The sequence below is a fragment of the Dendrobates tinctorius genome, unplaced genomic scaffold, assembly GCF_039654945.1.
Source record: "Dendrobates tinctorius isolate UK_male_01 unplaced genomic scaffold, ASM3965494v1 ptg000214l, whole genome shotgun sequence".
In the NCBI taxonomy this organism is placed as follows: Eukaryota; Metazoa; Chordata; class Amphibia; order Anura; family Dendrobatidae; genus Dendrobates; species Dendrobates tinctorius.
Window position 1 is genome coordinate 9711796 of NW_027361881.1, and position 25831 is coordinate 9737626.

At 42.7% G+C, this 25831-nt stretch overlaps 1 protein-coding gene across 7 annotated transcripts in view; it reads right to left on the reverse strand.

Annotated features, from left to right (window-relative positions):
* The window catches only part of ZNF536 (zinc finger protein 536), a 467918-nt gene that overhangs the window by 97255 nt on the left and 344832 nt on the right, over window positions 1-25831 (reverse strand). For all 7 annotated transcript variants that reach the window (XM_073555023.1, XM_073555025.1, XM_073555019.1 and 4 more), the window contains one exon: window positions 17413-19578. In XM_073555023.1, coding sequence (XP_073411124.1) covers window positions 17413-19576 — 2164 coding nt within the window. In that variant the 5' untranslated portion in view covers window positions 19577-19578. The remainder of the gene's footprint in view (window positions 1-17412; window positions 19579-25831) is intronic.

A 25831-nucleotide genomic window follows, 5' to 3' on the forward strand; every position in this document is an offset into this window, starting at 1 on the left:
CCTCATCCATTGCACCTACACTGCCCTGGGACTACAGCTCCACCTGTGGGGAGCTATACCATCTCTGCTGCACCACACCATCAGTCCCAGCGGATCTGTATGCAGCGTTGGCTTACCATCTTACTTGCCAAACACCACGGGTGGCGTCACGAACTACCTAATAAACTCTAACACCATTAGCATCACCGCCATTGATATTGGGCGCCCAGGGCCACGGACCGGGTCACCGCTGCTGACACTTTCGCGCCTTGACACCGGTCCGGTACCGAGTTCCCCCGCTGCCCTGGGTGTGCGAGGGCGACCCATAAGTAGTGACCCCCGACCCCTGCTATGTCGCTGGTGAGATCTGCCTGTGTGGCAGCTCACTAGCGACCACTTAGCGATGCACCAGCGATCCTGACCACGTCATATCGCTGGTCGGGATCGCTGGTGCATCGCTAAGTGTGACAGTACCTTTAGGTTCTCTCCATCCTGTGGCGCTGCTGGCCTGATTTGTTTACTCTGGGGCATATAATGATCCTAGAGTAGACATAGATTCACATGAACTTATTTTGTTCATATACCATAGCTGTTGGGCATCCATAATTGCTGAGTCTCTTATATCTGACCTATGTCGCTCCCTGCTTAGGGATAATCTTCCTTTATTCCCTTTGCAAGAAAAAATCAGTTTATTATCAGAGAAACTGTTTCTTTTCTGCCCATTACAGATGCTGTTGGACCCCTCTCCTTTGGTATTGTATGCACACTTTTTTCTGGTTGTATACATCTTTTTGCATATGTATTGATTTTGTGCATATATGTGATCCTTGTTAACTTGAAGTGTGTTACTTCACATATTTATCGTGAAGTTGTATATATATTTAAGCCAGTTATTTTTCTGGTTGTACACATCTTCTTGCATATGTATTGATTTTGTGCATATATGTGATCCATGTCAACTTGAAGTGTGTTATGTCACATTTATTGTGAAGTTGTATATATTTAAGCCAGCCTTTTTCTCCACATAGCGCATTTTGTGAGAACCTTGTGTGGTTTGCCACAGCCTTTATATTAAGGTGTATAATGAAAACCTGGCACTCAACTTAAATGGAACAGTTTATTTGTAGTACCAAACAAAACGTTTCGGTCAGTGCAGACCTATCAGTTACAAGCTGTGGAACACAGCATCCAGGAGGACCAGGCTTGCGCTTTCCCTGCCAGACAGATAAGACGTATCTGCGCTCCAGCAGCACACTGACATTTGGCTTTACAGGGACATACAAAAAGCGCCCTCAAATCTAAGTACAGACAATCTTTGAGCACTTAACTGATGAAGGTCTGCACTGACCGAAACGTTCTGTTTGGTACTACAAATAAACTATTCCATTTAAGCATTTAAGTTGAGTGCCAGGTTTTCATTATACTATATATGGTTTGGGAACCTACCTCGACACCACCACAGTTGTGCACACGGTGTTTTTTCCTTTATATTAAGATGTGGCACTGTGTTGGGTTTCTTTGCATATATTATATGCAATTTTATTTGTTTTATATGTGTTTCGGTTTTGTCATGTATGTATCCTTGTATGATTATTAATAAAATTTGATCTTTATGTATCACTTCATTTTTGTGCAATTGAGGTGTTCCCTTGTTATGGGTATGATCTCTGCTTTCCATTTTTACCCACTGGGTGCCTTTGATATTTGTAATATTGTGGAACATAAATGATGGAGACCTGCATTTTTGATCCAGCCATAAATGGATTATTTTGGTTTCCTCCAGGTTCCCACACTTGCAGAAACTTGTAATTCCAAAAAAATCTTCAGATTCAGGTGTTTTTTTTTCAGGAGGGACCATATAAAATGCATGGAAAATATAATGTATACATATGAGATCTGTGTTTTTGAGAAGCGATCATGGCCACCTATCTTAGTACTTAGAATATTAGATGAACATTGAAAAAAAATTGAAAATTGAAAATTTTTCGACCATGTAAAATGTTTGTTTTTTTTATGGATTTGATTGTCATACCATATTTAAATATGTCGGCTTATTCTTTGAGTTAGGATGAAATTTCCCATCAGGACAAACTTCACAATGCTTGAATTTGCGCAGTCGAGTGCTGGGTCCTGGCTATCATTTTTCTCATGCCGGCAGTGGACATCAGTAGGGCTAGCAGTGTAAACTTGTACTTGCCACTGGCCCTTTTACTGATTGTAGACTGTAAGCATCAGGCATTGTCAGCCAAAGCAGAGTCTTGGTAAAAAAAAAAAAAAAAACCCTAAACATTATGAATTATTGTAACAGGTTCACAAGTGAAAAAGAAAACATGCTTTAAATGCCACCATAAAAGTTTCTAGAAATGCTAAATACAAAAGGACATTTCTCCAGTTTCCGCAAGTTAAACTGGTCATATCATGTAATAGGGTCGCCCCCGTCCCAGGGCTGTGGGGTACTCGGTACCGGGCCGTTGTCAGGGGGATGTGTCACAGCAGCAGTGACCTGGTCCGTGGCCCTGGGCGCCCAAATCAATGGTGGTTTGTGATATAGTTTATGTGATGAAGTAGTTTGTGACGCCACCTGTGGTGTTTGGCAAGCAAGATGTTAAGCCAACGCTGCGTGCAGATCCTCTGGAGCTGATGGTGTGTTGCAGCAAAGATGGTATAGCTCCCCACAGGTGAAGCTGTAACCCCAGGGCAGTGTGTAGGCACAGGTAGTGTAAAGGATGATACCCAGATGTAGCGGTGCTGACGGTGTTGGCGCACAATGACTGGAAGACACCAGGGCTTGTAGTTCCAAAGCTTTACTCACAGTTCGTGGTACACACTGGTGCCTGCCTCCGTGCCGTGTCCTCCCGGGCAAGTCAGGCTTCTCCTCTCCAACACTCCGCCAACATGTACCTGTCCTGAACGACTACTCTATTGCGCCTTTGGTGTGAAGAGCTCCGTGGTACTCTGAAGTTCCTCCTGTCAGATGTTCCTAACAACTCTTCCTTGTACGGCAGACAGCTGTAGCCTACTTCGGGGACTCCCTTTCTCCTCAGTCCCGGCTCTCTATACAGATGCTGTTGTGCCCCAAGTCTTGGATGGGAGTAATGCATTTACAGCCAACTACTCCACCGGTGTCTGCTGCAGAACCATAAGTGTCCATACAACCTCGGGGACCGGGCCCCGGCCTTGCACTGAGTACCAATAGGCAGGGTTCCTCTTCCAACCCACAACTCCTCTCTGTTCTCCTACTCCTTCGCTCCGCGCTGTTCCTTCTCTCTCTTATGGAAGCTTAGGTTGCAGTTCTAAGTCTTTCTACTTCTGTTCCTTTCCCGTGCCAGCTGGCTCAGGTCACTGAGGCAGCTGCAGCACTCCTTCCTCTCTCTCCTCCTAGGGAGCTCGTTCCACTAAGACCAGTCCTCAGCCTCTCCTGACTGACTGTCTTCATCCGCCTTGAGCTCCCCTCAGACTGACCTTCTGTCAGACTGCTCTCTCAGACTGCCTTCCCAGACTCATTTCTAATTCTAAACTTTCCCACTCTTTTATATCTAACTCCACCCACCTCCCAGCACATCTCGTGTTACGAAGCAAGGACCCATGAAAGGTGCTCTGCTACCCTCTAAGCATGAAGCCGCAATCTGGTCCATTGCTGAACTATCCTGTGTGTGGGTGCAGGTGTTGGAGTGTGGAAAGGAGCTCCCAACTTACCTAGTTGGTGGGGCACTACACCTTAGGAGAAGGTGCAGTACCTCTGTGGCGACTGAGCCTCAGGGGCGCCACATAATAGTGGCTTAAATCTCAGTAAAACATTTTTAATTTCTTACCTCAGTTGGAGAGATTTTAGGTTGTATATTTTAGGTAATAATTTATGATAAGCCCAAGTGGCGTTAACAGAGGTTTGTTTCTGGAGGCGTGTACTCTGTGCCCTACATGATGTTGATCAATCATAATCAAAAGGCATCATCATACAGGGGAGAAACACACCCTCTTTTGAGCAGCTATTGTGTAGTATAGATCAGAGCTGAGTGTTATTATTTATAATCACTTCCAGATTTCCTCTCAGGGCTGTCAGTGTGGGAAGAGGGGAAATACAGCCGGTCTAGGTGTACATACAACTGCAGGTCTGTTCCTCCCCAACACTGATACTTTTGCGAGACTAGATATGGTATTTGACACTCAGCTCTGCTATATTCTCCCTTTCCCCACACTGACTGCCATGGGAGGGAATCTGGAAATGTTTGTAATCACTCTCAGTTCTGATTTATACTACACAGTAGCTGCAGAAACCAGGGCTGAGCCTCATTACATCTCACAGGAGAAAGTATGCTCTTCGAACCTTCTTGGGGGCGTGTTCTTTTTTCCTACACATGACGCTTCCTTCTCATGATTAGTCAGTGTAATGCAGGAGACTGGTAACATCCAATTGGGATTATCAAATTATAACCTAAAGTTTGCAAGCTAATATCTCTGCAACAAAGCTGAGAAATAAAAAAAATAAAAACTGATGATTGGCTATGTTCACACATTGCATTTCTACTGTAATTTTTAACGCAAATTAAAAGCCATTTTTACAGTACTAGCAAAAGCTATGAGATTTCAGAAATGTCATGCACACACATTGGATTTTTTTCTTGACTGAATTGGAAAACTGCTACTTTTTTGAAAACTGCAGCATGTCACTTCTTTCATTGTTTTTCCACCCATAGAAAGCAAGGATTAAGTGCAAAAAAAGCATCAAAAACACAGTACAACACGGCGCCATCAGTTTTTGCTGCTTTTTAGTGAACAAAAGCAGGTACAGCACAATGTGAAACCTATTAATTTTTGTGACTTTCTCAAGTTTAAACCAAAACGTCTTGGTCTCTTCACGTGGCAATGGCTGTTAGGATTTGGATAATTTATTAAATTAGGGATATGTGTTTAAGTAAATAATTTCCTGAGCAATTCATTGGACGACTAATGTGTAAAACTAAACACTGCGTGACCAATGTGTGATAATGAACAACGCCTGACCAACTCAACGGTTGACCAATGTGTAAAACTAAACATTGCCTGATCAATGGTGATATTGAACAACTTCTGACCAATTCAATGGCCGACCAATATGTAAAGCTAAACATTGCCTGACCAATGTGCGATCTTGAACAACGTCTAACAACTCAATGGCTGACCAATGTGTAAAACTAAACATTGCCTGACCAATGTGTGATATTGAACAACCTCTGATCAACTCAATGGCCGACCAATGTGTAAAACTAAGCATTCCTGACCAATGTGTGATAGTGAACAATGCCTGAAGAACTCAATGGATGACTAATGTGGGAAAGCAAACATTGCTTGACCAGTGTGTGATATTAAACACCTGACCAACTCAATGGCTGACCAATGTGCAAAACTGAACATTGCCGGACCAATATGTGATATTGAACAATGCCTGACGAACTCAATGGCTGACTAATGTGGGAAAGAAAACAGAGCCTGACCTACAAAATGCACTGCTAATGTCTAAGGTAAACTGACCAGTTCAGCTCTAGCCACTGATTGTACATCTGTAATTACATATTTTTTATGAACTTTTTTGGTTCAGAATAGTCATTACTTTTTCAGATATAAAAATCTTTTTCCGCTACATAATTTGATCAATTTGCCTTTTTTCCCCCAAAATGTTTTATGGTTTCACATATGTCTTGCATTATTCATGCTTGTATGTATAGTGGAAGCAAAACTAAACTTTGTGATCCTGAAAAATGTAGCAAAAAAAAATGCAGCATGAAAAGAAGCAAAAAAAAAAAAAGCCAACAAAAATTACTTTTGGTCTGCAGCTTTTTTTACTGCCAAGAGATGAGATTTTGGCTGCAGAAAAAAAAAAACGTGTGAACATAACCTTATTCAGTTCTGCAGTCGCCATTCCACAACGTGGCCAGTTTAACATGCTCAAACTGCTGAAAGATCCTCTTTGAAGCCCAGGGTGTTTTCAAATGCTGAAAAGTAGTGTAAGAAGGAGTCATTATGTAAAAGAGCAACGACAGTGCTTGCCAGTTAATTAATAAAGCCGGCAGGCCAGCACCCATCGTAGTGATGTTTTGAGCCCCTACACAAATGGCTGCCGGCTGGTTCGGAGCTTCAATGCCCGCTGCGAGGGAAGTTCTGTTGATCTCAAGCAAACAGGAAACAGCGTGGACAATATTCCGTATCAGAGAATGAAAGGCTTCATATGGAGCACAGTTACAACAGCTGAGCTTCGGGAAAGAAAAAAAAAAAACCTTTGTGCTTTGCATTTAACTGAACCTGATACCGAGGAAATCTCCGCCATGTTAAATATTGTTTTTACTATGAAATTCTGTTTATTATCCTCTGAAATTACAGCCTGCCAGTCCAAACACTTCACAGCGTGATAAGGCCGCTGTCAAAAAAATTAACTTTTTTTTTCCATTTTTTTTATTTTTTTATTTTTTTTACAGAACAAGCCATGATGTTGTTACAATAATAACATGTTTACGAAATAATATATTCCATGCATTTAGAAATGAGATTACAGTGTGTGTAACTATACAGAAGGAAGCTAGAAAGAAAATAGACAAAGTGGATTCCCCCACGCTCACCGTCCTCGCTGCTGGGGCAGGATGGGTCCCTCTGCCTGCCAAGTGAATTTATAACCGCGATTTAAAGAGTCAGAATTTTAAGATTATTTATATCATAGCAAAATGATGCAGAAATACACAGTAAACGGTTGTACATTGTTGGAATTGGTCAAAGGAAGGTAAATCACGGACTTGATCTGTTGGGATGGGTCAAGCGTTAGAACATTCATCTAGATTCCTGGGGAAAATGAAGGTGGCCAGGATGTCAGTAAAGTGGTTTCCAGGGCTACGATATTGATAGGACAGGTAATCTATAGGAGTTCAGTTGTGGTCTATCGCTAAACCCCCCCAATCAGCAGGTCCTGAGCAGCTGGAAGTAAACAGTAGACAGACCGGAGCACCATAGCTCAATTCTTGATACTGCAGCTCACCTCCATACGCCGTGTAATGACCGTTCTTGGTACTGCGGCTCAGATCACACTCCCTTTAATAGCAGCCGATCCGCAAGATATGAGAATGACCACTAGACCGCATATACAGCTGTAGGATCCTCTATTCATGCGCCATTTACTTTGCGCTGCCACAGGATTTGCAAACATCTGATTCGTGAGGCTTCTGCTTGTCAGACCCAAGCCCATCCAACCCTAAGAATATCAAAGTCCTTGACAACGCCTTTAAATCAACTGGTGAGAAAAATGGAGGAACCAATTACTGAAGTTTGGGATGCTTTCAGGCTTGGACTGGCCCACAGGCAAACGGGAAAATCCTCCGGTGGGCCCCTGTGAAGGCGTGCTAATGACTAGTGCTATTACACTTAATTTCCATAAAAAAAAGGTAATAATTTATTAAACAAGCTAGCCAAATTAATATAATATAGAACCAAACAAATTTGTGCACAGCAGGCCCCAAAAATTGATGTTACTGCTGGGTCTTTGCCTGCCCAGTCTGACTCTGGAATCTTTGACCTGCTGTCTCTTTGATGCCCATAGACTGATGTACACATAGGTGATTCCACCTTGTATCACAAAGGTTAGGTCATAGATGTGATGTGGGTGCATTTCTTGTTGGAAAGGGGTGGCGATTGGACATAGGCAATCTACGGATGCATGGAAGCATTAGGTGACTTTCTGGCTTGAGTCACTGGAAGTCTTTGAGCAATTAGCTTCTTCTACAGAATTTGGACTATGTGCAATGTGTAGTATGACCATCAGAATGCATGGAGTACTTTTTGCACAACTTTGTACAAAATTTGCATTGATCGAAAACTTTGGAGTGAGGTGGCAGTCAATCATCAACCGATGTAGATGTCAGACCATGTAAAAGTCACGTAATGTCACCTTCTAGACCAGAAGCTCTCCAGCTGTGGCGACACTACAACTCCCAACATCCCCCGATAGCTTTTGTCCATTTCTATTCCCTACTTACGTCCAACATGAAAAAAAGGGGTTATTGTAATCTATGATGATGAAACAAAAGAATGCCAGTCATGGTGACCTACTAAAAAAAAGGGAATGACCCGAAAAGCTCCAAATCCTCAACCTAAAAACACAATCCTAGAGTAGACAATCCATAAGTCTCCCAGCGGTTTGGAATGTGTTAATACAAGTTTACTGTACACTTTAGTCATATCAAGTCACGTGAGCCCCTCTATCTCTCGCCCACTCCTAGCCCCCCCAGCCCCGTAAAAAGCTGCATACCATCCCCAGGCCCCGGTGCAAAGTTTTGGCTCTCGCAACAAGGAGCAGCTGGGCCAAGCTACCAGGGAATGATAATGACCTTCGAAATCTGCTGTTAGCTCTACAACAATAGGGAGATCAGTCTACTGGAAAATTGCGTTCATCAGCTAACTCTGCTCAGTTACTAATTGACATTGCCAAATATTTTAAGAACAATTGGAATGCACAAGGAAAAAAAAATGAAGATCTTAATCCTCGGGTTTCTTTTTTTTTTTCCCCTTGCTTTTCTCAGTCTGTTGAGATGTCTATCGTCGGACCCGAGCGGAGGTTGTCATTAATCTGCGCGCTTCACTTGTCACTCACCCGTCCCTCGTTCCCTCTGTGCCAATAGCCATAAATAGAGGTTAAACTATATGGTTTATTAGGGAATTCTGTCTCCGGGCCTGGGATGTTCGGGATTTGTTTCATTTTTAATCAATTTGCTGCAGCCCACGCGTAGAGAAGTGATCGGCCTTTACTGGGTCGAATCCGTGAGTGTAAAGCGGTGCATGAATTTTCTAGGAATCTGTGACGCCATTAATTTAAAAAAAAAATCGTTATTTTTTTTTGTGTCCTCACAAAATGGACAGAAACAAAAACCACGTACACCATCTGACTAGTCCATGGATCTGCAGGAGCCAGTAGTGGCCACTATAGAAATGACAGAGCTGCTGGCTTCCGGCAGCATTCGCTAACAGCTAATCAGCGGGAGTCCCGCTTGTCGCGCCCTCGCCGATCAGATATTGGTCATTAATACAAAAGTAGTGTCGAACCCTTAAAACGTTGTTTTGGTTCCAAAAATCAACGAGGCTTCTATTAAACCAGTTCCTGCGGTGACTTTGGCAAAGTTGACTGCTCTAACAGTAAAGAATCCTTTTACATTTTTGAGAACTGTTTAGCCTTAAATATTTCTTCATGAAAATATTTAAAGGGTTTGTCCAGGGTTAGCTGCAGCAGGTACAGGAATGTATAAAGGACCATTTACAGATCACCAGCAACATCTTTGCTGGTCAGAAGCCGATTACAAAGGCTGACCCTTCTTTAAATGTGAGCTGAACAATATGACTTTGATTGCTCAGTACGCAGAGGCTGCCATTATTCTCGGCAGCACAGTTCCTCTTTACACAGGACAACGCGCTGCCAAGAATAAGGATCTTTTGTGCAGTCCAAAAGATCCTTTCACCCGACGAACAAGTGTTTTTTTTCTCATTTGCAATTTGATGCTTCTGAAAATTTGTAGCCGTTCTAGACATATTAACACTTTTCTCCTGTTTACAGCTTGTTGGCTTGGAGACCGACCACTGCTGCTCGACAGCAGAACTTACAGGCTTTTTTCAATTGTACTATTTTTGAAGTTGGCCAGGATTGCTGGAGCTCGCAGTTAACTCAGTCCCGGGCCAGCCTTAGCGCAGAATTTACAGATTAGACAGCAGCAGTGGTCGATATCCTAAGCAATGAGCTATAAACAAAAGAAAAGTGATAACTCAAGAACGGTTTCAAATTTTAATAAGCAGTAAATTGCAATAGAGCTGATTTTTACATAGAATATTCTAGCTGTTAAGATAGGTATAATCCTTTAAGACATCGATGTGTCCTCCTTCTGTTTTGGTTCCACCTCCTGGTCAGAACTTAAAGGATTGTGTCCAGTCAATAGGCCCCAGATTGGCATTTTCACATCTATTTAGATCTTGGCACTAGGGAAAAGAAAAAAAAATACACAATCCGGTGAAAACATTTGATGGGACTGTCATGTTTAGGAAGAAAAAAAAAATACACACAATCCGGTGAAAACATTTGATGGGACTGTCACGTTTAGGATGTAACGCTTAGGGTTCCCAGACTGTGCCGGTTACTTATATATAACCCGCCGCCTCCTCCCTTGTCTGGGGCCTTCAGTCTTGTATTGCTGCTTTACAAAGAATTACATCAGGTAACAAAAGGCTCTTATAAAGAGACTTACTCTGGAGATCACTTTGAGAGCCGGGAAAGCGAAGGGTTTATGATGAACTTATTCTGCTGCTATCATGTTAAGAGCACTAGTTAAGGAAAGGAATTTCATTGCTTAGGTTTTCTTAAAAAACATAGTTTCTCAGGCCCTTGTGACCCGGCTCTCTGAAGAAACACAAAGTAATAGAAGTGATACCGACGGGCGGCTTCTTAAGAAGTCCTTCAGAAGTTGAGTTGAATTTTTGTTTGGGGGTTTTACTAAATCCTTCTATTTCATTTTGCTAGATATGTTTTACTGTCGCGTTTAATTAATGCTGTAGATTACACACTTAAAAAGGCGCAGTTCTAGCATAAAAAAAATGCTGTTTCGGAAAATTAGTCGTTAAAGTCAAATTTATACCCAAAGAGCCGACGCGGAGAATCATCAATATTTACTAGGAAAATGAACTTGGGAGACAAAGTGGGGAGTACGGCGCTGTCCGCTGAACTTAACAAGGTCCCAGTACTGCACTTACATAGTAAATATTACAAGTGGGGGAGTTTTCACGAGACGCGAGGAAGGTGCAAATTTGTAAGAACTTTTTGAACTTGGTCCTACTGAGAGTAATAATGGCAGAGACCAACTAGTGAGACTTTTCTAAGTGCTTCGACATCCTAATGGCTGCTCTCCGCAAAAGCAGGGTTGCATCACGGGCGCACACTTTCTACCATACCTTCTGTAGTAATTTGGGCAAATCCCTGTGACCACAAACATCTATTACAGCCAAGACAAACAACCTCTGGGCTGGTGTTAGGGGGTCGTGAACTTGGCAACGACAGAATTCCCAAGAGTCAACTTAACCTACCCAGTAACATGTCGCAGTGTATGGTGGATTCATTGGGAAATTGAATGGTGTGTGAACTATATGGCAGTACTATGCGAGTTCTTTAAAAGGGTTGTACAATACTAGACAGCCCCTTATTAGTGATGAGCGAACGTGCTCGGCTAAGGTGTCATCTGAGCATGCTCAGGTGCTATCCGAGTGTCATCGGCGTGCTTGAAAAATATGTTCGAGTCTCCATGGCTGCAGGTCTCGCGAATGTTCCACAGCCGCAACACATGCAGGGATTTTCTGCTTCTTAGGAAATACCTGCATGTGTTGCGGCTGTTGAACAGCTAGCCGCAGGGACTCAAACATATTCGCTTATCACTACACCCCTTATCAATAGCTCCCCTGTATAAATGCATAGTAGTGTATGTTTACCACCTGGACCAGTGCCGTTCCTCCGATCTCAATGCTACGTCTCCTAGCGGTCATGTGGCTGCTGCAGTCAATCAGCAACCATTGAACAGCTGCAGCCTTCACTAGTCTGCCAGAGAAGAAGACCACCTGGAGACACAGTACAGAGGCATTTTCTTTATGGAAGTATTATGTAGACTGTATAGCGCATTGTCAGGGCCATATTATACTTATGATATATGATATTATCCTGGTACCATATGGCAGTATTATGTAGATTGCACTTGGCAGTGTCTTGGCAATATAGGGTTGTATTATTTAAGCTACATACAGCATTATCTTGGCGCTATATAGCACTATTATGTGGACCATATATGACATTACCTGGCTGTTAAATGACTGAATTGTTAAGCAGTTTATCTAAGTACCATATGGCGGTATTATGTACACTGAAATTATGATGAGAATAGTGGCTAAATATATTATTTGCGGGTCTCCACTGTAGCTGTTGTTTCTATAAGCAGTGGTCTCACTTTTTTTTCCCCTATTGCATGTATTATATTTTCTAGCGGTTTTGCAGCATTTTCATTTTTTTGCATTGTGGCTTGCAGCTTTCTGCAATGTGTGAACCTGCCCTATGATGTCAGGCAGTCCTACAAATGCGGAAACACATCTATTATTCAGGACTTCGGTATTGTCGTTGGCATGGAGGACCTGACCTGACCCCGCCATGATGCCCTTTATAGATCTGTTTGAGATTATCCATCTCTCATTTCTCTGAGGTCACACGGGAAGGAGTGAAATCTCCAGATGTAAGACCTATGACGAGGGTCTCATAGTGACCCCGAATCTATAGGAGCAGCCGCCACCATTCAGGGGACACTTGTACTTTTCATGTTAGATTTGATCCTTCGCTGTGAAGTTCTGCATCTGTGGGTTTTCTGCACTTATATAAATAGCAATGTATACGTACGTCGAGTTATGTAATAAAGGAGCAACACGAAAACAAGACGACATGCAAAGAATATCTCTGTGCATATGGTGCATAACTGGGGTTCACTGAAGCATATGGTCCCCTGGTGGGATACATGTATGTATATATAGGAGTAGAGAAAGCTGCATGGAAAATAGACCTGTAATATGTGACAATATCCTAACCAGTGTCGTTCAGCGTCCTCACACCTGGTCCTGGCAGGACATGCGTTACACTGCCGCTCACCTCTATATATTATTCTATGTGGATTACTGATCATATATTTTACTACAGGTCATAGAAATGTATTACCTTACACCGATAACATCAAGAATACAGCGGTTACTGAGGTCCATAGGGAGCAACCATCTACCAATCCCTCTAATGTCGTCAGATATATGTGAGATAGATGTGAGATACATAATAGATACATATAGATAGATGATAGATAATAGATCGATGATAGATATAGATAAATAGATATAGATAATAGATTATAGATAATAGATAGATGATCGATATAGATAATAGATAGATAATAGATAGATAGATAATAGATAATAGATAGATAGAAATAGATAGATAATATATAGATAGATAATAGATAAATAGATACATAATAGATAGACAATAGATAGATAATAGATAGATAATAGATGATAGATAATAGATAGATAATAAATAGATATAGATAATGGATAACAGATAGATTATAGATTGATGATAGATAATAGATAGATGATGGGCAGATAGATAATAGATAGATAACAGATAATAAATAATAGATAATAAATGCAAATAGATAAGAGATGGATGATAGATGATATAGATAGATGATAGATATAGATAGATAAGATAGATATAGATAGATCGATAAATAACAAATAGATAATAGATAGATGATAGATAATAGATAGATTATATATATATATATATAATAGAAATAGATAGATATTAGATATAGATAATAGATATAGATAAATAATGGATAACAGATAGATTATAGATTGATGATAGATAATAGATAGATAATAGATAGATGATGGGTAGATAGATAATAGATAGATAACACATAGATAATAAATAGATAAATACAAACAGATAAGAGATGGATGATAGATATAGATAGATGATAGATATAGATAGATAATAGATAATAGATATAGATAGATAATAGAAATAGATAGATATTAGATATAGATAGATAATAGATAGATAACAGATATAGATAAATAATGGATAACAGATTATAGATTGATGATAGATAATAGATAGATAATAGATAGATGATGGGCAGATAGACACTAGATAGATAACAGATCGATAATAAATAATAGATAATAAATACAGATAGATAAGAGATGGATAGATAAGAGAGATAATAGATGATAGATATTGGATAGATAATAGATGATAGATGATAGATATTAGATAGATAGGTGTTTAAAAAAAGCCTTTGACTCAGTGTGGCACCCGGGCCTATTTCTGAAAGTGTTGGAGAGCGGAATAGGAGGAATGACATATGATGTCATCAAAAGCTCCTACCCAGAGAACAGCTGCAGTTCGAGTGTGAACGTTAGATTTCCAGCAGAGCTGTGGAGTAAGACAGACATCTACATCACTGAGCGGCCACCACTCTGGAATCCTCCACAGCACCAGGTCTCACACTCCATGACATCCAGGTGAAAATCCTGCTGTATGCAGATGACCTACTTCTGCTGTCACCAACCGAGAAAGGCCTCCAAGACAACCTGAAAATCGTGGAGAAATTCATCTATACATGGGAAATACCGATCAACCCAAAGAAAAGCAACATCATGGTGTTTCAGAGGAGAAAGCCAAGATCGGACTAGCACCCTCTAATTGTACTAATCAACTGTACTCTTACAGGAACGGACAAATACACCTACCTTGGTCAGGAAATTCACCAGTCAGGGAGCTTCAAACCAAACAGAGAACCTTAAGGACAAGGCCCACAAAACCTTCTATGCCATCCTAAAAAACTCTACCAACTGAAGCCGCCAGTGAGGGTCTGGCTATAACTCACCGATGCCATCATCGCCCCAATCCTCTTGGGGCCCTCACACATACCCAGGCTGGTCAAGGTAGGATTCCAACCTAACAGAAAAATTCTACCTGGAATTCTGTAGGCCCCTTCTCCAGGTCCATTGAAGAACCACCAACAGTGCCTGTGGGCCTGAGCTGGGCAGATTACCTCTACACCTAGCAGTTCTGAAGAGGACGTCATTCTGGGCTCACAAACAGAGTAGCAATCCAAGCTCTCATCACCATAAAGCCATGCTACATACAGGTGGTTCTCGCGAACCAGGACCCTTGGAACAGTTCACCCAAACCCAACCTGACTAAAACACCTATCACAGCAACTTGACGAAAGCCAGAATCAGGAAGGTGGTAGACAAGGGCCAAGAGAGGCATGTCCGTGAATGGAGGAACGATAACATTGCCTCACAGAAACTGATCATGTCCCGGAGTCTACAGAGAGACTACAGACTGGCTCCATATCTGGAGAAGCTCTCAGAACCTAGAGACTGCCAGATCCTGAGCCGGTATAGACTCACAATCTGGCCATCAAGTCCGGCTGGCACAGACAAAGCTTCAAGTCTCAAGGAGGACAGTCTGTGCCCACACTGAGAACTGGAGGAGGAGAACCACTTCCTGCTACACTGCACCAAATACTCAGCAGTGAGGGACACTCACTTCAGAAGACTCTCGATCTCTTCCTGGATTTCAGCTCCATGAAGAAGGAAGACAAAACATTGATGAAGAGAGTGCAGTGGAGTAAGCAGCGCAGTATGTGAGCGCATGTCATAGGCTGAGAGAAGGACAACTATGATATGCCATGCACTTACATATTCGCTACTGTAGCAGTGCAGTTTGTGAACGCGGGGGAGAGAGCAATGCAAGATGCAAGCGCGGGGAAGAGAGCAGCGCAGGATGTGAGCGTGGGGGAGAGAGCAGTGCAGGATGTGAGCACGGGGGAGAGAGCAGTGCAGGATGTGAGCACGGGGGAGAGAGCAGTGCAGGATGTGAGCACGGGGGAGAGAGCAGCGCAGGATGTGAGCACGGGGGAGAGAGCAGCGCAGGATGTGGGCGCGAGGGAGAGAGCAGCGCAGGATGTGAGGGCGGTGAGAGCCTTGGAGATAGCAGCGCAGTATGTGAGCATGGGGAGAGAGCAGCGCAGGATGTGAGCACAGAGTAGAAAGCAGTGGAGATAGCAGCGCAGTATGTGAGCACGAGGGAGCAAGCAGTGCAGGATGTGAGCACGGGGTAGAGAGCAATGCAGTATGGGAGAACGGGAGAGAGAGCAGCGCAGGTTGTGAGCGCATGCCATAAGCTGAGAGAACGACAACTAAGATATGCCATGCACTTCCATAGTCCCCACTCTGGAGGTGCCCTATCCCTATTCGCTACTGTACATGTGCTTTGGCAAAACTAATGTTTATTTCATCCTGCCAATAAAGCTTCTTTGAAATTCAAGTTTAAATAGATAGATAGGATGCCCAAGTCGTTTTTAACTTTTGCAGTGCACTTGTTAAGGATCTCCCCTATTACACCGGTTCCCGCTTCCCTCAACCTTGCCGCTTCTGCCCCTCATCACCGGTCACACTCTGCCTTTAGATATCTCCAACGCTCTTATTTTCTAGACTAAATGCCTGATTGCAGAAATCAATGTTGCTAATAGTAACAGGTTATTGTGTTATATCTTGATTTCCTCTCTCGTTAGGTCTGCAGGATGATTACAGTATTACTAAAGGGCCCTCTCCTCCTTCCTCAGAGGGGCAGTGTTTGGGAGAAGCCGCTGTAAAATCCATAATATAGATCCTGTAACACTGGACAGACTCCCGCACCGGTCGGTCGGAGACTACATATTGCACAGTAAATTACCAACCATCTGTTTGTCTTCATGGTGCCTGGAGGACTCTTTGGAAGGTTCTCTGCGCTTCATTTTACAGTGACATACATGGCAAGCTATTAACACGGCATATACCTTACCTTAACATCCTCAGTCTGGAGGTTATTGGAGCCTTTGGGGTTTATAAGAAGTCATAAATAATAATGGACAGATAAGGCAAGTGTTACACTGAAACATGTTCTGTAGGATCATACATGAAGATAAAAGGGTCAAGGACCTGGTGTCAAGATGTGGTTTCTGAACATCAATCTCTGGGGGCCATATTCACAGGAGGCTCGTAATTTCAATGCACCCCCTACACGACAGTTTGTCCCTTTATGGATAATGTACGGAGCATCTATGGCTGTGGTGGTAGAGATGACCAACTTCTTAAGAGATCATACGTAACTATACCTTGGTCCCTCTCCCGTCCCAAGTCACCAGAGAACATCTCAATAGAGGATGTGTTGTATGGCCCCTTTGTATAGTCCTATAGTCAGGATCCCTAATTTCAATCTAAGTAAATCCGTTTCTGACTATGCAAATGTTATGTGCTTTTATATGGTCTCAATGACACCATCCATGTCTAGTGAGTCTGGTACTGCAACTGGGCTACATTGAATTGTATAAGGCTGCAATGTCACTTAACTACAGATGATCAAATAAATTCATAGGACCGTGGTCCATAATCCCCGTCACTATTTTGTGGACGCCTGACGGGAGCCTACGAATCACCTCCTGCCCATTGGAATCCACGGTGCTTCCTCTGATTTGTACGCCCAGTGCAACTTTATCATGCATGACCTGGCGCCGGACCAAGTAATCAGAAAAGGAGCAAGGGATGCTGGCAAGCAGGAGGTGGTTTGCAGCACACTAATTCGGAGACACAGACTACTGATGTGGACGCTGAACAGGGTACCTATGAATATATTCCCTCATCTCTACACATAAGTTATGGACAGATGGGGTACGTTTTTGGAAAGAAAGTAGCCATGTCTCTGCAATCAAGAACATCTCCTTTAATAAGTTGTAATTTGCTAATAATTTAGAGGACTTTTTATACTATTTGTCAAGTATCAGATTAGTAGATTCTTACCTGAAGAAGAGGGTGATGAGGGATGTGGGCTGTCTTCCTGTGCACTTCCGGCTTGGGACAGGGCACCACCCGTTCCGCTCTCTTCAGTGATGTTAGACGATCCCGGGGTGGTGGATCGGCTCATGGATTGAGATTCTTGATCGCTCCCTGATCCCCTTCGTTCCTCGAGGTTTACTTGAACCGCCTCTTCTTCGGCCTTTCGATCTCTTTTGTGGACTCGCGAATGTACAACGACCTGGTGATAGGTTCGGAAGACTCTACCACAGTCAGGGCATTCGGTGGGCTTCTCTTTCACGGAGCTATGCATGTTGTACTCGAGCCCCTGGTTGAGGCCGTGCGACAAGAAATCTCTAGTGCTTTCTATAAGTTCAAGTTTTGATGGCACGTCTCTCTGATTGCAAATTTTAGAGCCATGAACTAAATCAGATTGCATTTTCTGTTTGGAGCCATCTGGTCCTACAATCACATACTCTCTCTTGTCTTTATCAAATAGAACTCCGGCGTTTGCTAATGAATCTTCATGGTTACGCTGGATATGCTGCTCTTTAGACAGGAAGCTATGCTCCATTGCCATTCCTCTGGCCATTAGTTGCCAGGCCTGGTAGCTGTTTACTGGATCCATCTCTGCAGCCTTGGCTGCAGCTTGCAATCGTTCTATGCAACTGGATTTCAAGGGAGGCACCAGGTTGAGAGAGCCAAGTAAAGAATGCTTATCACTTTCGGACATGTTGTGAGCCAAGCTCGCAATCGGTGACAGCAGCTTACCTAGGACTTCCTTGTCTTTCAAGTCTCCTTTGTTGTACATGTGACCATGTTCACTCAAGCTTGCTTTTTCTGATGGTATGAAGCCACTCTGCAAACATGATATATATCTGGAGTAGAGATTTGCATGAGAATCTTGAGAAACACTACTCATGGAGACTGGCACCTCGGCTTCGCTGGGGGATTTGTTCTTTACAGACAATTTGTTCAGGTGAACTTTCATATGGTTCTTCAAGAACCAAGGCTCCTTGAATCGCCTTCCACATATCTGACAACAATGCTCAAAAGAATCCTTGTGTTTTCGCATGTGGCCTTTCAAGAACCAAGCTTGACTAAAAACCTGTCCGCACACCTCGCAACGAAACTCATTGGCTGCCTGTTCTCCATTTCCGCTGGACCCCTGACCTTGAACAGACTCCGCTGTAATGTGAGCTTTCTCAACATGACTAATCAATTCTTCCTCTTGAGAAGCAGCAAAATCGCAAAGAGTGCACTTGTAAGGCTTGTGCAAAATTCGGATATGTCTATCAAGCTCCTCGCGTTTCTTAAACTTTCCTTTGCAAAAAGTGCACCTAAATCCAGTGGTAGGTGCTATTGCGTCGTCTTGAACGACTGAAGGTTTAGGTGAAGGTGCCTTGCTGGAAACATCAGACGGAGTGTTATTCGGTTGCACAGAGTTATGACAATTAGATAGTGGAGATTGCTGTAAGTGCTGCTGTTGGGGTTTCACATCAAGTCGGGGTTGTAGAAGGCTGCTCTTCAGCTGTTTGTCTCTTAGTATTGCTCTTTCCTCCAGTTCATGCAGAAGTCGGTTTTCTTCCCTAACCCTCCCCCGACCCTTGCCAAGATTACCAAGTTTGTGTGTGCGTAAATGAATCTTCAGGTTACCTTTCTGGGCCGCTCTATGGTCACAATACGGACACTTAAAGGGTTTTTCACCAGTGTGGGTACGCATGTGGAGGGACAAAATACTATTAAAACGGAAACGTTTGCCACAAAGCGGACAAGGGTACTTTCTATTCTTTCTCGCGTCGTCCTCAATATCATTCATTTGTGACATAATCCCAAGGTTTTGTCCATTTAAAAACTGTTGAAGGTCTACTCTTCCATTCAGACCACTATCAACCTCTCGATTCAGCTGGTTGGCCAACAGAGCCATCTGACTGCTGATTGGTTGACTTGTCATTGACACATGACTTTTTTCGTCAATGGGTGCAGCTCCCAACTTGTCCTCTGATTTTTGACGGTTTTGTAGTTCTGGGAAGGCGTGACTGAGCTGGGAAGTGATCTGATGCAGCTTCTGACTCATTGAATACTGGCCATTAAGCAAAGAGTTATTGAGGTGAGTGTCAACGTCAGGCACAGCCGAAGAAACTCCAAGGCACAAACTAGCTTCCTCCATCCCTACAATAGACAAAAAAGCACAGGGTAAGAGTGACATTCATAGACTTGGGTACAAGAGGACATGCACATACTTATTCGTGAGCAATAAAGGGACCAAGGATTGATGCTAGACCGTAGAAGTCAAAAAGTTGGACTGTATACATGCAACTGATGGATACACCAACAAAAGCTTCCAGTGTCATCCTACGACTAATTCTACCATATAATTCAGAACAGCATCAATATTTTATTTCTTTTCACTTTGATGCAAAAGAGGCTCAAAAAATGAGGCCCAGTATCCAAGCTCAATAAGCTTTTTAAAAACCCACCATACCATCAAGTCGGTCAAAGGACTATAGAGAAGTTCTTCTGATGGCTACAATGTTTTGCCATTGGGAACAGAGTTACAGCCTAATGGGTTGGTACATGTGGACAATATGCATGCTTCTCAACTTTTAAATGGCCATTCAAATGAAATTTCAAGCCCCACAACATGATCCAACCAGAAATGCCCACAAAAAAATCCAAGAATGCAAACCCTGGACAATGTTTGGAAGGTCTGCCCCAAAAATGTGCCAGAATACAGACCTAGCATGAGCTCAGCCCCAAGATCTTCCAAGAAATGCCCTTGAAACATCCCAGACATTGGGCCCTTGAAGTTTGCCCCATGGGTCAATCCTACTTATCTTGGTCAATGGTGTCATGTAATAGGTGTCATATACTGATATACCTCGTTATATTCCCAAGCTGACAGTGGCCCATGCTATCAACAATCATTGGAGGTTTTTGCATTGTCTGAATGTTCTAAATTTCCCAAATGAAGCCGCGCAAGCGCCACATTGTCCTTCATAGCTTCGACCACGTTCAGCACTTAATATACACACATCCAGCAGTTAATATACAATGAAATATAAAAGTTTGGCTGTTATTTGCCGAGCCCACAGACCGTCTCTGGCATACAATAAAACATGATAATGTTTTGAATAAAAATAAAAGGACAAGCTTTCCAACAATAAAAAGGATTTTGCCTTACTCAACAAAAAGTGCAGTAATATCTCATTAAGCTGATTAGTATGCTGCTTAGGAACAGTACTAGGTGCTGTAACACATGATTATAATCGTAAAAATCCTTCAGTGTTTGCAAGTAAGCATTAACGAGGTATATTAAATTTTAAGGAGACTGACTAGCGGATCTGCAAAACCTTCAAGATTAGGATTTAACCCTCAAAATATTCATAAAAAAATCTTTATGGCAGCGACATATCAACATGGAGAAAAGCAAACTGTTATTAGACCTGTCATTACCAAACCGATACTGCGTGCAAGCAGGCTGAAAACAGGCGAGGAGTCTACTAAGAACCGAGTACGCCATCCCTGCTCCCAGGAAGAATTTTAAGACCTTACAAGTGTTTACGGATTACGGCTCTTGGCTTAAAGAGAAAAACAAAGTTCTTATTTCTTTATATATCTAAAAAAGCTGAAACACAAAACCACAATGAATGGAATCCAGGAGAAAGTCCATTTTGCTGTTGATCTCTGCTGGGGTGGGATAAACATGTTCCTGTTCAAAATGGCTGTCATTCTAGTTTAGATGTATTTTGCACTACATATAGTGTTGTTTCTGAGAGCAGGAAGGCAAGTCCTACAAGGTTTTGGTGAACTTCGATCTTGATTTCTGTTCATGTTTTCTTTTTCACCCCCAAATAGCCATTGATTACTAAATTTGGGATATGGAAGCAACCAAGCTATTTGCAACCTATTTACAAATACCCTATCAGCGTATTCTAAGAGAAACCATTTTTAGGTGGGGATAATTTTTGGGCACCAATTCTATAGAAACTACGCTCCTGTGCATTGTTATAATAAAAAAAATAATGCGCTAATGAACCCGCAGGAGGTCTGAGTGTTGTATAGGCATCAAAATACACTTGTTTTATACTTTGCTGAAAGCTATCAAAGGGGATGACCCAAAAGCATTCAGCACCTGTGCACATGATAGTTGTGCATGATCGCTGGAATTCTGACCACTGGGACCAAAGCCGATCACTAGAACGAAGGACCCAAAGTCCCCTTTGTGAGTGGAGCAGTAGCACTCATGCGTGACCACTGCTACAATCACTTCTATTTATCCATGGAGTGATTATGTGCATGAGTGATCACTGCTCCAACAGATGAAGAATGTAAGGTGGCCGCTCATGCCCATCTACTCCATTCTCGTGATCACTGAGTTCATTATCACTTCTCCTGCAAATAGGTGATAATTGTTGTCTATGGACCAACCAGTTTAATGGAAGTCCTAAAACCAGAATCTATTTCTCGTCTGGGCCCAAGGTGTCCGTGCGGGCTTGGACCGGCCCAACTGAGAACAGAAGAGTCCTGCGGTGGATCCCTGTGAAAGAGTGGACTACCAACCCTCTTATATGATCAGTACTTGGCACAATATACTTGAATCATCTTATTCATTTACCAATCTTCTCAGTTCATTTGTGATTGAGGATAATGTCACATTTGCATGTACTTGAGAAGTGGGGCCCTGGAGTCGGTTACTGGTGTGCCCTTGGCACCACAGCCCGACACTGTGTCTGGTGTATGACACACGCCAATATATTGATTTCAGTGACCACCTTGCAATACTCTATTTCACCTGTGGAGGTGCTGCAGGAAAAATGAACACATGCTGCCAGGCTCCTCCACAGATTACACCCGATCGCTGGGGTTCCGAGCACGGAGACCACTGGGCCTTTTAAGAAACAAATAGGCAAAATGCAGCCAGGGGTGGGGTGATTAGGATGTAAATAGTAGCTATGCCGCTGGTAAGAACTATCTGCGTAATTTCAGCCCCTTAGCAGTTTAGCAGAGGTTGTAGTAAGAGTAATACACTCTTCTGTGGAGACACAGAGGCTCTGAGTACCGAACCTTTAAACGGCAGTAAACATTATAAAAATAAACCACGGATTTCACGCTCACATTTTAGCCCAGAGCCGGGTTTGCTGAGCAAGTTCATTTTTCCCCCCATCTCATGTAATCAGCGCTGGTGACATTTGGATGTATAAACATATTACATTACTGATATGACAGGGCTGGGTGTGTGCCTTACATGACAGATAGGGAGGAGCGTGGGCACATGGGGTAGACAGGTCAAAGAAGAGAGCACAGATGGGAGAAGTCAGCACATGGGGAAAGAGAGCATAAATAAGTGGGCGAGCACATGGGGGGGAGAGATTCTCAACGCTGCAAAGCCTGCCCCCATCGTGACATTACCGCCCTCCCGATGCGACAGCATGGGCCTCCATCTAGTATTATAATAAGAACCTATTAACCACAGTTGTTAATTATGTTGTGTTCTTTTTTATACACATATTGGCCAATCCTCACTGACTTCATTGACTTTAGGCCACCACATACACTTCCACATTGCACTTATACCAGCATATATTCCGGCTCATTTATTTGTTTTTGCTTTAGTTTTTTGTACTTTGTATAATGAGGGAGGTGGCTCCCCTGGGGCATTTTTTTATATATAGTTTTTCAGGGACAGGTGCCTGAATAGTCAGGTCTGGGTCCTGTTCTGGGTAACATAGAAATTCCCTTTAAAATATATACTTTTATTAGATATACGTTAAAAATATAAATCACCATAGAAACTAGAAAGACAAAAAAACATGATTAAAACAACCCCGAAAGACAAAAAAAGGGGTAGAGAAGAGAACCCTACTTAGATACCAAGCTCTGCCCCCAGTCTATTTGGATGCCTGCTGACACATATTGCGGTTAGGGACCGTCCCGATTGGGTACACCTTGTCGCAATGGGATGGCTCTTACTCTTTTTTTATCATAATGTTAACTAAGTACATTAGGTTATTTACATGTATTTATTTACTTACTACAGGGTATTTGCCCATTTTGTTTTTATCTTGGGTTCTCCCATACATAATAGACTGATGTTGGCCAAACCCTCTAATGTCGGTGGGATCAGCTGACAATCTAACGTGTATGAGGACCTCCTGACTCTCCCCTGAATTATGGAGTTGGAGGAGAAAAAGATTCGGCACATCCAATATCAGAATGCCGGACCTTTTTATTCTCTCAGAGATGAGCAGTTCTTAAAGGAATCTTGCAGTGGCTCTCTCATAGAGAACAAAAGAACGATCGTTCGAATATAGAGGCGCCAGGGAAAATAGCTGCCAGACGAACCATTGGCTGACAGCTATTTTTACTTTGGTGGGCTTCTGAAGTGGTAAATTAAATACAAATTTAACTCTTGAATAAATAATATTCCCTGTGAAAAACTAGAAAAGCATAATCCCTGTGACTGGCCCTTGTGATTACCAGTGGATTTTTTGATGTCACAGAAAGGCATCAGGGAGACAAAGAGTTAACTGTCATCTCTAATTTCCGACAGTTGACGAAATGATCAGTTACCTATAAATAAATCTAATTAAGACAAATCAAACACACAAATTATATGTTGAAGTACTTTAGCTGATCAGGCAAGTTACGAGAAGAGGAGCAGGGAAAAAAAAAATCTTTCCTAAATGATTACATGTCTAGAAACAAATTTATTAAAGGGACAGTCACACTTTAATGTATGGTAAGAGCATTGTGTTTCAGATTCGTGTCGTCAATCAAGACGCAAAATATGGCCCAGTTCAGGTAAACATTGCGATTCTGAAAATGTACATTGTTATGAGGCATAGACACATAAAATAAAGTAAAAAATTTCAAAATGTATGTGAAAATTTGTATAGTCCCACATGGGCTATTGCAGGCTAATTTATGTCCAAAGGACCTGACATGGTAGAATATAAAGCTGAGCAAAGGAGTTCACAGGACCCTCGTCCAAGGTCACTATTACTCCGTTGCCGCAGGCCAAGAGCCCTGTGAACCTCCTCCTACCTGCTGGGAACCTTGGTACCTCTTCTTTGATTAGACATCATACTGCAACTATGCCATTTTGCCAAGCCTACTAATCGGAAGAGGCATTGGGGATGGTGGTAGGTAGGAGGAGGTTGCAGCCATGGACCAGGGTTCTGTGAATATTTTTGATGAACTCTACTGGAATATCGAATTTTTGCTAATGCGTTACACCTGGAGTCCGGCTAGAGCAACCAACGAGGTTAAAGCCTGGAGATTCAGACCTACTTAATATGATTTACAAGTAAATAGCATTAGTTTCTGGATGTCATGTCGGACACTGTTCGCACCAGCGTGTCCGGCAGACAGCGGTAATACCCCATCCTACCACATAGTTCTCAGCGGCGCTGGTTGGTCTTCTGATCCGGCTTGGATTGGGTTAACCAGGCTGTCATTCTGGCTGAGGGCTTAGCCACGTCCTCTGTCTTTAAATTGCCCTGTGTGACTATGGGCGTCGCCGACTATAGCTCTTGCCTTGTGCTAAGCGATACCGGTCTGGAGTGGTGGTCTAAGGAGCATACGGTTGCTGGTGTAGTATATTCCATTGTTGCCATTTTGCTTCCCTGTGTTGTATTATTTGGTTGCCTTTGCACATTACTGTATTCCCCTGTGTGTACGCGGTGTGGTGCATTTCCGTTAAGCCTGTCCATACTTATTTGTGGGGTCTGGTGCTTGGTCTCCTCACTGGGTGGAGGGTGGTGGGTTCAGCTTAGGGATGGACAGGAGACAAGGACAGGGTGGAGGCCCAGGCAGGCACACCTTCAGTGTAAACCCTGGGTTGAGGGACAGACAGGGTTTCCCCTAGTCTGAGGGACACCGCAGGGGCCCCGGGGTTTCAGCCTAAAGTTACCTAGGCTTCCCATGACACTGGAATAGTCTTTTTGGAACTCATACATATAAGCAAAAGCTGACAAACGTAATTAGTAACACCTTGTAAGACCAATGAAAGAGGTTGGCAATTCTAACAACACAAGTGAAGGTCCAAATATTCAAATTCTAAACTCTACTCTTGGATGGGGGCAGGTGTTCAAGATGTTGAAATGCATCTTAAACTTTTCCAGCTTATAGCCCCTCTTTAAGAGCCTTCATGGCTGTGAAATAATGATAACAACAAACAAGTACTTTGAAGCTTCAAAACTTTTTCAACCCTCAAAAATTCTCAATCTCAATTCATAGGAGAATTCAAATTTTTACCTCTTTCAAGATCCAATACCCTGACCTTAACCTCAAAGACCCACCAAACCCATTGAAAAGAATATACCCCTCCAAATTCTTCAGAAAAATCCTAAGTCCTTGCCACATGTTGACTCAAAAATTTTCATGATGGACAGAGGCTGGACAGACATCTGGCTTAATGACT